The 17071-nt window shown below is 37.5% G+C and overlaps 1 protein-coding gene across 1 annotated transcript in view; it reads right to left on the bottom strand.

Annotated features, from left to right (window-relative positions):
• ARHGAP42 (Rho GTPase activating protein 42) overlaps nucleotides 1–17071 on the bottom strand; it is a 168739-nt gene that overhangs the window by 46857 nt on the left and 104811 nt on the right. Inside the window, exons 5-7 of the mRNA XM_054220834.1 lie at nucleotides 14068–14169; nucleotides 9487–9597; nucleotides 1999–2103 (exon numbers count right to left, since the gene is read on the bottom strand). Of these exons, the coding sequence (XP_054076809.1) occupies nucleotides 1999–2103; nucleotides 9487–9597; nucleotides 14068–14169 (318 nt within the window). The remainder of the gene's footprint in view (nucleotides 1–1998; nucleotides 2104–9486; nucleotides 9598–14067; nucleotides 14170–17071) is intronic.

Here is a 17071-nt window from a genome sequence, read left to right as displayed (position 1 = left end):
CTGTAGCCTATTTACAACTTCAAGTTGTACTTATATATTATTTAAGAAGAGATTAAGTGTAACTATTTCTTAATTAACATTAAAATTGAAAAAAATGTTTACTAAGTCTCTTTCTATAGATAAGCGCATAGAAGATATTAACGTATTCTGACTTACAATGCCAGTTTTGGTCTGTGCTGTGGGTTCATGCTCCTCTCAGAACTTGCCATATTAAAGTAAATAAATCTCTGGACTGAGGCACATTTTTCACCCTTTCACTGAAACTGTGCTGTTGAACAACACTGACCCCTTGTGCCTTTATCTGGAAGAGTCTTAGTAGCAAACCGAATGGAGCAAATACATAATTTGAAAGGGCAAGGGGCTGAGATGCTCTACAGACAGAGAACATTTGTATTTCAATCTAAAAGGAAAAGGTTAATCATGTAGGAGGTTCTGCCTTATTTCCCCAAGCATTGTTTTAAATGGGATCCACACCCACACGTGAACAACAGACGTAAAAGGGGAGGGGGCTACGGAGGTCTGCTGCATGTGTTTAATTGCAGCAAAACCTGGAAGAGTGCAGTACTCCTCAGAGTGCAGATCTACATTAAGAGTGCTAAGCCAATGCTGTCTCCCAACTTTGAGCCAACATATGTCTCTCTAACAGCAAGATGTTACAGGGAAAATGTCAGCGTTTTATTTTCCAGTAACCACAGGGAATAGCAGTTGAGCACAGTAAGGTGCTTTTGTACTCCCAGACCTGTTTCATATTCCCTAAGTTCAGTGGCCAAGGCACTATCCACAAAAGTTGATGTAAGATCTTCTGAACTATCATAGCTTCTTTGACTCTAGTGGAGCTACAAAAATTTCTCTTGGGCGAGTATCTTTTCTTGAAAGAATGAAATGGAAAAGAAATGGAGTCACCCCAAAAATACAGCATTTGAAGTAAATGATAGAATTCCTGACGTTTTTTTTTAATTTGTTTTTCACTTTGAAGTTACTCATCATGAAAAATGCAGGGCTGGCCCAATATAAATCTGTTGAACTTCACTTCCTACTTTAAAAGCAAATGATAGTGGTTCTAATGCAAATTGGGTGTAAAGATGTTTTGTAGCTACTTACTTGTATGTCCTTAGAAGTGTAACATCTGAATTACACAGTGAAATAATATAGACGTGAATACAGCAGTTCTGATGAGTGGAGATATATGTTGATTAAATGCATTTTTGTTATTTCTGGAATATGTATATATAATTTTTTATATATATATATATTTATTTTTTAATATATATATATATATATATGGAATTTTTGAGCATAGTTATCTTGTATGGCACTTACTACCAAATTCAGGCCAATATACAGCAAAATATCTGCCTGCTCAGTTGAAAGTAATTCTCGACACAAATAACAGATCCTTTCTTCTGATGAAACTTAGTGCTCATGAGAGCTTCTCGCCATGGAGGAAGGGCCCGCCAGTTCTCCGATGCCGACAAAGTGAATCCAGAGTACAGCCAGAGAATGGCTCCCCACATGTGCTTTATACACAGTAGGAAGCTAGACGACAGCAGGACAAGCTTTCTGTGGCAATCTGTATCTTAAAGAAACAAACTGCATCGTTGTATACCAGTTGGAGCACTTTTGGGACTTCTGCTTACTCCAGAAGATAGGACCCACTCTCAAGAAAGCATTTACACGTGTTTAAGCCTATTTGGACTACTGTGTTTTCTAATAAAAACTTGGCTGCTGCCCTGCTTTTCCGGTTCTTGCTCCCAAAATTTTACCCTGGAAATCACAAATTAACTATCTGAAGATTATTTTTTCCAAAGTTATATGTTGCCAGGAATCTTCATTGCACTAATGTTACCAAAAATAACTTTTTCCTACTCATATATTAATTTGATTTCTGCTTATTAAAACATTGTGAGAGTTAAAGTTCCAATAAAGTGCTATGAGTCTACTTTAATATCCTGAAATTAAATTAGCAGAGAAAATGGTGCAAATACAAATCATCCTTACGTTCTGCAAATTGAACTGCAGCTGCTGCTTGTATGGTGCAAACTCCTGAGCCAGTTCATATCCTTCATGGTAAAATGTAAATAATCCTTGAAGAAAGGCCAAAAGCTGAAAAGGTAAAATTGAGAAGCACTATATTTTTTTAATGCACACATTTAACGGTACATAACACAAATATAACAAAACATACACTAATGTATAAGGAATAGGTATTGCCCGCGATAGTGAAAAAATAGTTCTTAGCAACTGCTACATGTTTTTTCTATTCAGGTGAATACAAGAAAGCAATAAATAAGGACATCTGACTTTCTATTAGTGTTTAGCAGCAAAATATGGCAAAACATCAGCAAAAAACATTCTGTGTCTTAGCTACTGGAACACTGTAAGGTTTCATTACTAGTAATAGCAAAGCTTTGCTGAGCAAGCAATCCATGGTCAGACCTTAAGAATGAGAGGTATTAAACAGGCTTTTGCGTCATGAAGCTGTCATTTCCATAATAATTTAATTCATTCCTAGTCATTTTGTCCAGTGCTTCAGCTGGAGTCTTTGACAGTGTGCATTTTCCAACTTCATACTTTCAAAGTTCAAGGATTTTTTTTCTTCAAAATATTTTTTTCACTTTCTTCCCAGTAATTGCTTGGGCTATGACCTATTTTCCACAAATGAGACTCTTGAAAGTATGTTTTGGACAGCTTAGTGCAACACAAGAAATCCAGACTATTTCTTCCTGCTCTGAAAAAAATGCAAACTCTATCTGGTATGTCTGTGACTGCCTCCAACAGCACAACTGAAGCCTGTATGTATCCAGTTGAAAATTCTTTTTAAAGTTCACATTAAAACAACGTTTAAGTACTAAAAAGTGCAACTAGATTTTCTGAACGCTTATTTTAGCTGGTGAATTAATGCATTTCTACCACCTGTTAGTTTTAAAAGCTTTCTAACTTATTCTGTTCTAAATTTAAAAAATGTTTTGACATTGCTGTAAGTCTTCTTACCTGCTATTAAATAACAAGCATTTAATTTTTTATTATGGAATATTTTCTTTGTATATATAATTTAGCTTGCACACAACCAAGTAAAGAAAACAACAGAAAGAAAAAAGAGGTATTAACTTGGACGTACAATAACAAAAGCTGTAACAACAAGTCAGATTTATCTTAGTATATTACAGCCATTGAAAAACTAATCATCTAGACCAAGTAACTGGCTGTCCAGGCTGCCTTCTAACTCAATAAAAACCCCACAGTTATTCCAGAGCATAATTCTTTTTCCTTTTTCAGACTTCTCTCTCAGGATGGGATGAATGATCCAATGGAAACATTTATCTCTCTCCATCGACTATTGAAGTAGCCTATATTCAGGCAACAGAAATGCCATCGTTCATATTTAATGCACTTTTCTTTTGTTACCAGTACCGTAGATTATTGTAAGTGAAACAGCTTAAAAATGTAGCTTTTACTGTGTTTATATTTTCTTTAAATTTACACTCAGCCCTACTTGAAGAAATGTAGTTAAATTGTTCTGCCTCCCTCTTTCCTATTGCTTGCTAAGAGACTGCTGTACTAAGGTAACACATATATTTCAGGGGAATAGCTAAAATAATATTTTGCAATTTTAGAGCCCCATCCATTCCAGCATCACAAGATATTCCACACCCTTTAACTTTCAAACTTCCACAGCTTGACAGATGAGAGATCAAGGACGCAGCTCTCTGGGCAGAGGAGCTAGCACGATGACTTGCTGCTACCAGACTGAAATCTTGCTCTCCCCTTCCCGTTCCTCCTCCCTTTCCCCATTCAGCTTTGTCTGTAATCCTGCACATCCTTGTGCCAGCTCTGGCATCTCTCAGCCCTTCAGTGAGCATCTCTGCCTCAGGAAGCCTGCTGTTTTGCTACGTTAGTAAGTTAAAGCAGTTCGAGGTTAACAGACCATCCGTGCCAGCACAAAGAGAAGCGTGAAGGCGTGACTGGGAGAAGGACTTTGCCCTTGGTTTTCACTGGTATTGCAGGATCAGATGAAACCCTGGCCTCAGGCAGAGGTGGTGAAAGCCATAGCTGCCCAGTAAGTCGGTAACGGAGCCTGAAGAACTGAGAAGATCCTTGTGTATAAAAGCCACTTTTTGTGGGGCCTCTACAATGAGTGCGAATTCCTGAACCGCATCCCACCACCAATCCATGAAGGCAACACGGTCAAGTGAAAGGCTCCACAGCTTGTGTAAATTGTCTCAGCTTTACATGATCATCTGCCCAGCTGAAATCATTATCTCAGCTAAGGACCTGGCCCTGAAAGTCTCTGAGTGGTTATTCAAGTGGTCCTGAGGAAGGTCCAAATACAGCAATTTATCTTAAAAAGCTCCAATTATATAGACAGATATAAAGAATTCTATAATTTTAAGGTTTATAATGTAATTCTAGAGAGAATTACATAAAAGAAAAGATAGAAAACAAATCTTCCTTTTTTATGAATAAAGTATAAAAAAAGTAAGCAAATTATAACTAACTGGCTCCAGCTGGGCAAAGCCTGTGCCCACAATCTAGATCCAGTCACTTATCAGCATCCCCCACTACAGCTCCTTCAGATACAGCAGCGTAACTACTCCTGCTTACTCTGACTTGGTTAACTCAAAAGGACGTGCATTATCTTAACCTGTAAGTAGGAGCCTGCTGCTAAACCAGCCCCTTTCACTGCAGGAGTAATACGAGCACTCAGCAAAACTGCAGCCAGACCAGAATGTCAGAGCACACCAAAACTGCGATAAAAAACAACAGTGGGAGAAAGTTTTAGTGTCTCAGCTTATGCCTGAATTTTAAAGATCTGTTTAAAGGGCATTTCAGGAGAATGTACTATAAACTGTTTAAATTTCAGCTTCAATACTTGAAGAAAACCATTTTCCACCATCCAAAATGCTTTTACGGAGTACACGGAGAAATACTGAAGAGGAAAATATTTAACACAAGATGGCAGCAAAGCTGAATTTATCAGAAAGCAAAAAAATAGGAGCAAAAGAAAAACCCTGAGAGAAATCTGAATGCATTTTTGTTAAAGTACTCCTCAGGTATTCTGGCAGTTGTGCATTGCAGAGGATCTGGCCTTGAGGTTCTCTTGATCAAATACTCTCTGAGCACATAGAAAAATAGGAATAAAATAAAAGTAAAAATATGCTGATTTTATGCAAGTCCTAGACCAGCTTATTCAAGTTTTGTGTTGAAACAACTGACACTGAGGATGGCATTTGCTTCTATGCACGTGTCACTGGTGATGGAAGAAAACGCCCTGTACCCAATGGGCCTCTGCTGTTGAGGCATCTTCACAACCATTTCCATCAGGACAGGTACAGCCATAGCGTTGCATGCAGGAGATCTAAAAGCCAAGGACTTTTGCCCTAGGCTTATGGTCACAGTGGGGTTTTCTTGTTGCTGGTGTTACGAGTGAAACTGCTGCTAAAGGCAGGCTTATAATTTTAAAGAGATTTATATTAAAGAAGAAAGAAAATAAAAATATCCCTTTTTTCTTTCAAAAAATATTTTCAGAATGTATTTTGAGGTGGGTTTCACATGTGAAGAGGTGATTTGTTTCAACAAACATCACATACAATGTGGGATGTGTTCATACCAACAATTTTTCATTTCAACAAATGCCTTATAGTCACCTCAATCTGAGTATCTAATCAGTCACACCAATAAAAAGCGAGGTCTGAACTCCGTAATACAATGCTACCGCTACCCCAGCACCATGAGGATTTCAACACAGAACCTGAAACAAAATCCAACTATTTTTTGAGACTTTATTTATTTTTATGTAGAACTGGTGACCTCAAGACTGCCTGGTCATTTCATTCTCACAGGAAGAAGACTGTACTTAGGTTTTGGATAGGGGAGGAATTTAACCTTTGGCCTGCCGCACATCAGCCGTAAGTCCCTGTCTCCCTGGTTTCATTTTGTTTATAAGGAGATAGCACTTATTCATCAGATTAAAGTGAATGTAGTCAATAATGTAGAAAATACAAGAAAGGGGAAACTGAGTTTAACGTCCACAGTGAAGTCTCATGGAGTTGCATGCAATTACAGGCAGGGTTTGTTGGTTGTTTTTTTTTCTTTTCAAATAAACACTTCTGGGCTTTTGTGATATCTAATGGCCCACCCCTCACATTTCAGATAGCTTACTGCTTATGAACTCTGTGCCCTGATTTCTACAGGCCAAGGGACAAAGTGGAGCTCTAGAAAGGCATTTGTGTTTCTCTTAACATGCGTAACATCCTCAGAAAGCTGTGTTGGTTTGGACCAGCTTCTCGGGGTCCACAAGGGCAAAGCTAGGATGAGAGATTATAGTCACTTACTTTGCTTTGTTGTTTAACTTGATGTAAATTTTAACACTTATTTGTCCTTGAGAAAAAGCTTAAATTCACAATCTGGATGAAAAGCTTTAGTTTTTGTTGGGTTTTTTCCTTGGAAAAAAATCAAGTCTAGGAGGATCGCAAACAGGCAGCTGTCAGTTACTCACACTAGTACACATTAGCCACTCTTTGAAACAAGATGCAGAGAACTGCAGAGAAATCCAGGGCCTGAGGAGAAGCTGCAAGTGTCCACTCTAAATGCTATAATCCTCTGTTCAGAGTATGAATCATTAGCATTTTGTACCTTAAAATCTCTCCCCAGTCTCCTCCAGGAAGGAACATACTCCACTCTTACCAACTTCCACTGTCTAGGACAGCGCAACCCACCCGGAAATTTTTGATACGCTACTTCTCCCACTCTGCTTCCCAGACCATCCTTATCTTTTGTCACAGACAAACTGAAGATCTTAGAAAGAGCTCCAGCAGATCATTTGCTTTTCAAGTTCTATTCCCATGTCATGAACTTATCCTTCTTGTACACAGGCATCACAACAGCCTTTCTTTTATTTTGTTAAACTCTCCTTCAAAAAGTCTATTAGTAACAGGTCAGACTGAGAGTTATATGGAGACATGACACTGAGCTGATAAATCAGAGACAGAAGCAGCACACGCACTAGAATGCCCAACAACCAGCAGTGCTCCTGAGGGTCTACACAGACACACCACCAGGCACCTGCTAGCATCTGAACATCCATAGAGCACACAGAGGAAAATGAATAATATGGCAGCTCTTTTGATATGTGATTTTACAGTGGTAGGCTTTGTCCTCATCTATTTGCATCTAGGAGCACGTGCTCATAGAATGGTTTAGGTTGGAAGGGACCTCGAACATCATCCAGTTCCAACCCCCCTGCCATGGGCAGGGAGACCCCCCGCTAGACCTAGTCGCTCAAAGCCCCATCCAGCCTGGCCTTAAACACTTCTAGGGATGGGGCATCCACAGCTTCTCTGGGCAACCTGTTCCAGTGTCTCACCACTCTCATACTGAAAAATTTCTTCCTAGTATCTAATCTAAATCTGCCCTCTTCCAGTTTGAAGCCATTACCCCTCATCCTAAAAGTCCCTCTGCAGCTTTCTTACTTCCAACCTCATTCACATAAACTATGCATTTTTAGAAAGCCTCTTTTGAAGACTTTTTTTTTCCTTTGTCTCATGGTATTTCTAATGTATATTATCATTTAATTGGTGTACTTTGCCTTATGGGTTTTAGTAAATGCTTTTATTCCAGCAGGTTGTATGCAACAAACTAGAAACAAAAAATTAAGAATTTTGAAGGTTCAAAATTTTATAACTGATGTTATAATTTAAGCTCCATTTATATTCAGATTGATTAGAAAAAATTCACACCTGGAGCCAGAAGGCACTGCCTGCAAGGGCCATCATTACCCAGTCACCAGAGTATCTGCCATACCTTCCTCTGGAACATCAGGTAATGACCTGTGCGCAACAAACAGCACAGCGGGCTAAAATGCCTACCGATCTGACACAGGGTGGCAACTGATGCACTCAAAAGTAAATTTTGCCTATTGGATGTGTACACCTGGTGACAAAAATACCCAGGTCCACCAGACTGAGTTTACCAGTAACCTCCCCTGCTTGCTTGCTCAGTAGCAGCACTGATGAATTGATTAACTGCTCTTTCATTTTGCTAATTTACAGCTGCTGCTGTGATGGCTGATATAGTGTGGGGACAGCTCCTGGTCAAAAGGATAAAGCTCAGTATCTCCAGCTAAAATATATAAAATCAAATTTATTTTTCCTCTCTGTCTAGCACATAGGATAAAAGATGACCTATTTTAACTATATGCAATTGCACAATAATATTTCCCCATGTACAGTCTTCTCAATATGGAAAGTTTTTATTACATTGAAGAAGCATAAAGTCTCCTACCCCAGGGTCAGAGCTAGGTCACAACTGCTAGATTTTTCCAGGATGTGAGAGTTTTGCAGAAGTAGACAGAGAGAGACACTCTGGATTAATCTGTGACAGGTAGAAAAATGTTCTTATTTAGGAATCCGAGCGAAGTTTTAGTCTCTAAGATTTGGCAGCTGCATGCCATAAAGATAGGATTTCTGTAAGTACTGCTTGCTGAATCCAGGTTCATTAGTTTGCATCAATGTCAAACATTCACTATACAATACATTCTCATCTCACGGAAAGGAGGCATCTGAGAAGCTCTTCTTGGTGACACTGGGTGTTAGAGATGTAATTCAACCTGTTTCACAGTCAAGAGTGCTGCCTCAGTTAGTTACAGGGAAGCTGGAAGACGGTGTGGAGAGAGAAAAAGTCATACTTGTCATGTTCCTTTTCCACAGCTGATGCTCTGCTGTGCTGAGTGTGCTTAGTGGCAAGGGACAGATGACATTAGAAGTTTTCTGTCAAGGGCTACAATGAATAAGACAAGTGGCAAGCTATTCCTGTATGACATGAACAGGAGTAATACTACTAATGTGCCACAGAAAGATGCTAGAACATAACATTGAAACAGCTTTTGGTACTGCCTGATCCAGAAGATAGTTAGGGGTGGGGGGCGGAAACACAGAGCAGGAGAAAATCCCAGATCTAAATATGGACTTCGAAACACAGTTTCTATTTTCCTCTTTTATGGTATGTCAACATATGCTTTCTTTTACATGCAAAGTAAACTAAAGACAAATGACTCCACCAACAAAAAAATAAAACTTACCTATCCTACAGAAAACCTGTTTTTTCACTTTATTTCACGTATAACTTGGAAAAACATAAGTATACACTGCCTACATGGCATATTTAAATCCAAAATCTGTCTCAAAATTTCAGACATGAAACCCTGGTATTAGGAAACATCCATTATGTGTTGCAGAGACACAACATTACATGTCCCATTAAAATGTTATGCACACTCCAAGTCATCAGGCATTTCACTTCACAGTAGATATGAAACTCTTGCATAATCCTTTAACAAACATGGAAAGTGCCCAGCCAAAATCTTAATGTCTGTCTATATACAAACAACCTGCAATCACAATTTAAAAAGGGAGCAAAAATTAGATATTTTAAATTCATTTTTCAGCTTCCAATGCATGCATTTTAAAGAACATAAAATATAAAACTTACAGGTTCTACAAATTCAAATTTCTTTTTCTCTTGTACTTCTTGAATTTTAAAAACATATTCTAATGATGCTTCATAAAAGTTTTGATGTTCTCTGTCAATCTGTGTATCTGCCTAAAAGACAAAATGAAATATAGACAACATTAATTTACTCATCATATTTGCTTTAACACCGGATTCCGTCATTAACAAACAGATCTTCCGTAAGATTACTTTACAAGCTTCATGGAGTTCAGTTTTCTTCATGAAAATTAGAATACCTACTTAAAAAAGCTAAACGCAAGTTTAAGAAGTTAACATTACACATTTTAGCCTCATGCCTTTCTCCCCCACACTCCTTTTTGGTTTCATCTTCTTTTTTGCACTTTAATATTTCAGTGTTCAGGCGAGCCTGGAAGGAAACAAAGAAAAGTGGCAGCAGGAACTCTGTCCCTCATGTATGGCAAGTTTAGAGAAAGAAATAGAAGCGAGTAGGATAGGAATTCTGGAGGGACAAAAAGATAATTATTTCTATTGAAATATTTGAGTATCACATGCACTGCAATCATATCTATTTCTCAGCTTCAAATATCTTCCCAAGAAGGTATTTTCTTTCTTAAATAGACTGTCTTTAACAATGACATCTTGCAACTTATTTTTCATAGTATGAGTCACATGCTCTTGCAATATAAACATATTTAAGTCCTTAACCTCATAAATCAATTATTTTTCGCATTTTAATTCTCAAATGCCAGAACTACAAGGCAATACTTGTCAGAAGTGCCTGAATAATACCACCCGACATGAAGATCCAGTACCAAAAGAGTGTCTTCTGCCTAAACAGCTGAAGAATTAACTCTTATCAGCTGATAAAGAGTAATAGGCTTTTATCCTCAATTTAAACAAGCCATGGGAGTGGGGCCTAGCAGACAAGCAGTGTAGTTTGTGGATAATGCTTAAAGAAGAGACACAGATTCTATTTTAATTCATCCTTCTTTGAAACAAACCATTTTCTCAAGCAAATCCCTTTTGGGCTGCATTAGTTAGGTTTTGGTCTTAGGTCAAAAAGAAATTTTATCAAGTATCGACAACATGAGTAAGACCAGTTCAGCTATTTTTGATGTTGGCATATTAACTGGCATGTTAATATATAGCAGTCTGCTTCTGTATATTATCTAGTTCAATTCTGGCATTAGAAATAATGAATATGGGACAATTGGAAAAGCTAGATGTTGTCTTCCCTTGACAGCAAACACATCGTAAAACAGGTTTAGTACTTTTAACAGTACAAATGCAAAAAATCAGTGTTTTCCTTCAGGCAGAACTTGGTCGTCAATAGCACCATATATAATTAACATCATTGCTTTTTTAATCAAGGACATGCTACTATCGTGCTTTGGCTGCACAGACTCTTAACAGTATTGATCCACTTCTCTAGCACAGTGCTCTAACACCACTTCAAAGCACGGGCCCCAGTGATAGGTTTCAAATGATTCAGTACTAGCGTTTTCCTCCCATACCTATAAAAAACTGATAATGAAATTAAGTACACAAACTAATACTATGAAGCAGAAATCAAGCACTCAAAATTCCAATAATCAAGTGCTTTACCACAGAATTAACTCTGCCATGTGCCCTTCATATAGTGTGTTTGGCTACTGTTTTCTTTGATACTCTCTTAATAGTTTTATTTCACAAAAAATCTATCACAAAGGCAATGCTACACAGCTGAACAGAACCAGGTGCCACCACGCTGGCACATGATCCAGCACACCCTTGCTCACTCAAGTGCCATCAATAAGCACTCGAGAAAGACCTCAGCTCTCACAATTAATTGTAAGCAAATAATAGAATCTAGTTTTAGAGATGAGCTCTTTCAGGCTTTGACTCAGAAAAAGTATTTAAACACCTAATTAAATCCATCTCTATTCTGAACAGCATTTAAGGAGACTGGAGTTGTAATGATACTTAGGACAACCAAGTGCCATCTTAAATACGGATGGGTTCCTAAATTAAGGCCATAATCACCACTACTGTACAGGGACTAAATCGTAATTTCCAAAATGTATCTTCTGTAGAAGACATATGAAGCTTATGAATTTGTGTGAACACCAAGGATTCATATTTCTAAGAACCATTTTGAAAGTGATTTTAAAGTTTCAAAGGATTTTCACAGGTTTTTCTATGACTTCAAACTGCATGTAAAAAATAAAAATATAAAAAATATAATATATATATAAAAAGTATATATATATAAAAATATAAAAAATAAAAATAGTTATAATGAGTAATATTTTCATTGATGCAGGATATCACTACAGTGTATACCAGAGCTTCACATAAGCTTGGAGACTGAAGCCTTTGCTCTATATTTATGCCTGATTCTGGTACAGACTTCCGAGAAATAAATCAGAAGTTTATTAACTTTTTCACATCACTCAATTCTGACCATTTTCTGCTCTACTGTGGACTTCTGCAGGCACTGAAAAGACCGTATTATGAAGTTTCTTTTTGATGGTAAAGGAAGAAAAGTCTGATCATCTATGTAAACTGCATAAGCAGTCTTGCAGGCTCTTAAAATATCCAACACATTTCAATTAGATGAATATATGCAAACCACTCTCTATGGAATACGTTCAGACCATCGAACTTCAGATGCCTAATTAAGGTGCTCTCTATTGGACTCAAGTGAGATATGTCAAATAGCCCAATACAGTACAAGAACTACTCCTTGCTCATCCCGGTACTCTCTAACCCACGTAACGTGACGAGGTACCAAGAACCCTCAACAATTCAAAGAAACAGTGGTCATTAAATGCCCGATGTCAGCTTGAGGCAAGGACTTCCCTTCACGTGCACTGAGCACTAAAGGCCCAGCCACCCCCATCACTTGGTTCTCTGCTCGCGCCCTGGTCCAGTGAACTCCATCCTGGCCATACGGGCTATAAACAGGGCTCACCTGAATCACTCTGGATGTAAGTCAACAGCTATCACTCCGATTTCAGGCCAGGAATTGATGCTTGGCCTCATTTTATTTATGATACAGATACAGGCCAAAAAGTCTCCCCAGTTAACGTTTTTGGTACCGATTTGCTATTGGACTTTCTACATATGGTGGCTCTATGCTGCTGAGTCAGCACACCTATAGCTGCGTAAAACCAGGGAAGACAGAAACGACAAATTATGCCCTAGATGCTTTACAAGTGGGGCATCCAGAAAAGCAAAAAACCTCAGCCTCAGTTACAAGATTTTTAAACCCAGAGATGTCACTTAAGGACACAGTGGAAAAATTTATTCTGGTTTTCCATTAGTTTATACACTTGAGCCAAATCCTTTGTTATTCTACCACAGTTTATTAGATTCACAGTTGTTACTCTTCACTTCAGTTGCCGTTTTTAGACTGTAATTACTGTCATGTCTCAAGAGTATTTTATTTTGTTTATTTATTTTATTTTAGTTTATTTCTATTCTAAAGTAAATTGGTGCTTAAGTTCACTTTTCCACGTTTTGATAAGAAATTAATTTTTTTTTCTCAGCTGGTGCTTAGTCCTTAACAGAACTGCTTCTTCGTCAATACACACGATATTTATGCAAAGCGAAAGCTGTACATATAAAACTTTGACATAAAAGTGGAACAATTAACCAGTCCTACATAACTAATGTCTTATCTAGACTGATTATTATATAGACAGCAATGGCAATTCAGGACTACAAACATCATTAGAAATTTTGAATTGCTAAGCCTCATTTAATTCAAATTACAGTATTATTGGTAAACATGAAAAAAAAATCCTACAATTTGTGACTGAGTGATGGTCACATCTTCTGTGAAAACTCCATCTGCAAACTAATTCCCAAGATTTAAGAGCCACCATGACAAGAGTAATCCCATCAAAATAATTTTTAACTACTTTTGGCACAAATCCCAAAGTGTCATTGATATCAAATTGCTGGTTTTACTGTAATTTGCCTCAAAGACAAATCACAATTATTTCTACCAACATACTGAAAAGCCCCGGAATCCTCCTGTTAGAGTAGAAGTCTTCATGGTTTGTTTTTTTTAACAGAAAAGAAGTAGCCACACAGGCTCTTCAAAGCTGAAGTTGTGGATACAACTTCAGGGCATGATGCTGCAATCTCAGAATAAGGTGAAAAAGAGGAAAAATGAAGCATAGAAAAGCATCAATAGGGTGATCTCAGTTCATTCTCCCAGATTAAAATTTATGTGAAGCAGAAGCATAATCATAGAGTAATAAATTAAATAGCAAAAAAAGCAATTAATTATTTGACTTTCAAATATTCCAAATATACCTTATAAAAGTCACATTTTTATTGCAGTAATATAATTCTGTTGTTGCAACCAATAAACATTAGCTGTACGCGAAGTACACAATGTTGGACATACAGAACGTTGCCTTGTTAAAATATTTAAATCCTATTAGGGTCATATTAATCCCACTCAAGAATTTATATTCACAACAAGCGTGACTCCAAGAAATCACACAATTTCACATTAACAAAATAAAGCATGTCTTGAAGGAACCAGATTGTTATCGTGATCTCTATGCAAATGTGAAACTGAGTAAGAGTGTGTTAAGTGCTTACATCTTGCAAATGAGATTCTTTCTTCTTTGCTGATAAATTTAAGTGCTTCTCTAGGATGGAATAATATTTTTCACTTTCTTTGTCAAACTTCTTCTTCCCATCCTGAAAAACAAAACAGTGGCAAGTAAAGTAGTTGACTATCACAGCTAACTTAAAAGAAAGAATAGGTACCAAAATATGTCTGGTTCTAAAGCCATTTTTGTTGGTTCCAGTGTTTTTAGGGTTTAATTCTGAATTGGCCTGAACATGCTAGCAGGACTGATTCAATTATTAAATGCAATATTAAGCAGGATTTTTCCCAGAAATAATAAACCCACATAGTTCCCCACAATAAATGTACATGAAGTTTTATGTAGGTGGTATCTTTAATGCAAAATAATGTTCCCCAAGATTCAAGATGTACCTACTTGTCAGACCGTCTTTGCTGAACAAGAACACTGTGGAAGAGGCAGGCCAGTATAACAAATTTGATGATGCTATAGGCCTGTCCGTTGCATTTAAGACTAATATGCTTATTTTCCACCCACACTCTTAAAATATGAGGATGATGGAAAAACATACGTGGTTGCAAAAGGAAATTGGTCCAAAAGTCTGTTTCCAATAATATTTTGATGTGTCTGAATATTTAAGCCTGTCTCATTTAAAAGAGTTATTCTGCCTTTTTCCTTTCCCACTCTTAAGTTTTTCCCATCATGTGCAGACAATTCTCACATTTCTACTGTAAGACTACTTTAATAGATGATAATAGAAAAGAAAGCCACTCCTACGAGCAAATTAAGAAACATCTTATTTTCTGTAATGTAATTTAGAATTTATACTTCAATTTTTTTTAAATCAGTTATTCTGAAATTTAAACCCAAAATTTAAGAAAAAGCTTTCTCAAAAGCTTTTCCATCTTTCAAGAAGTGCCAAATTTCAGGAGATGATAGGAGAAGGAATTAAAGTAAATATCCCATCAGAGTACTATTAATTATAAAAATACAATTTTTAATTACAAAATTATATATCCTCTGATTAAGAGCAACACTCTGCCAATGACTTTTACAATCTTAGGTAAGTCCTAATGAGGTGGGTGTTGGCCTCTTCTCCCAGGTGAATAATGACAGGACCAGAGGAAATGGTCTGAAGTTGCGGCAGGGGAGGTTTAGATTGGATATTAGGAAGAAATACTTTACTGACAGAGTGGTCAGGCACTGGAACAGCCTGCCCAGGGAGGTGGTTGAGTCACCATCCCTAGAGGTGTTTAAGAAACGTCTAGATTTGGCACTTCAGGGCATGGTCTAGTGGCAGAGATTGTAGGTTGGTTGGACTTGATGATCTCAAAGGTCCTTTCCAACCATGAAGATTCTATGATTCTATGATTCTTTCTAATGATTAACAAGTTGAATATTTTGAGAAAACATAGAAAACTCAAGATGACCAGTCCTACTTACACATGTGCAAAAGTTATTAATGGTGGAAAAACTAATTACTGGACATAATGCAGTAACATCAGGTCATCTTCAGAACTGTAGTAACTATTTTCCTGACCCTTTTCTCCCTAGAAATCGTTACATACAAAACCAAATAACTAGCCTGCATTGTGGCACCACCCTGTTTTCCTTTGTCATATCACGGGAAAGTCAGGCCAGTCAGAGAAATAAGAACTAGAAGGAAGAATTTAATGCCATGAATGAAAACTTATCAACCAGCTGTAACAACAAACTACGTACTGATTAGCTCCAGTGACTAAAGTTCACAATGGTAATTATACTAAGATTATAAAATACATCATATATTTTCTATCCTGCAAAAAGTTCAAATATATTTAGTATGAAAAACATGCACAATTTAATGTCCTCATTACCTCACAATAAAAATATCTTCAAAAGACAAGGAAAAGAAGGCACTTGACCCAACAAAATATTAATTAACAATACAGAAAAAATTTCAATGCCTTCTATAATTAATTGCAGCTATGCAGATATGAGGGAAAAAAGGCAAAAATGAAAAAAAGAAAAAAAAAAAAAGGGTTGTATTTTGCCTAGCAAGGGAAAAAAAGCTATATGGATTATCTTCCAAAATCTTTCACAAACACATTCTTAAAAGAATGAGAGAAGGCAGGACTCGACAAATGACCCATTAGCCAAGAAATCAACTTTTGTGGGACTGAAATCACAGGTTGGTTCCACAGCCACAGTTTTACTGGGAAATACTCAAGTGCCAGGTCTTTATGATCAAGCAAGAGCAACTTGAGTATCTCAACATCTCCTTTGGTCACAAACAGAACTTTGGTTCAGTCGATCACACACAACAGACTCCTTTTGAATAAAAGGTGCAGTTAGTTCCATACTGTCTTATCTTCTGAGACAATGATGTTAAGGTGCTGGACTAAAAAAATGAACTGGATTATTTTAAAATCCAAGTGACACAGGTGGCAAAGTCACCATCTTGAGGAAATCCCCAAGTCAAGGGCAAACCCAACTGATGTAATGAGAAATGCAAAAATAATTACTTTTAAATTTTTTTTCCATGTCACAAAGTTGGGACAGGAGTCTGCCTGATCACAATACTGAAGCCTTTGGTGACAAGGTGCTGGAGTTCAGTGGTGGATATCCTGATCAGGAGACCACCTACTTCAGAATATAAATTGCCTTTGACAATGAAGCCTGGGTGCAGGTGACTTTTGCTGCACATCTGGGCTTGACGTTGTGCTTGCCTTTGCTGCCTCGGAGGCTGGACCTAAGGAATGAGACACGGAGCCACAAGCAAAGCTCCTGCAGGATTACCTCCGTCAGACTGGGAATTACCCAGCCCAGCACCAATGCCTTCCCTAATAGATTTATGATACGAGCAGCAGGTATTCCTTGCACCTCGTGAACAAGTTGTTTCAGAATCAAGCTGATATACAGGTAATGGATAATCTGAAGTCTGGTCAGGCACCTGAACTCACATTAATATTAATGTAACCTTTACTAACAAGAGCTGAAGAAGAGCCTGAACTCTAAGTGAGAGTCAAAGAAAG

The sequence above is a fragment of the Rissa tridactyla genome, chromosome 1 (assembly GCF_028500815.1).
Source record: "Rissa tridactyla isolate bRisTri1 chromosome 1, bRisTri1.patW.cur.20221130, whole genome shotgun sequence".
Taxonomy (NCBI): Eukaryota; Metazoa; Chordata; class Aves; order Charadriiformes; family Laridae; genus Rissa; species Rissa tridactyla.
Note: the sequence above shows the minus strand (reverse complement) of the source record. Positions and strands in the feature narration are given on the sequence as shown.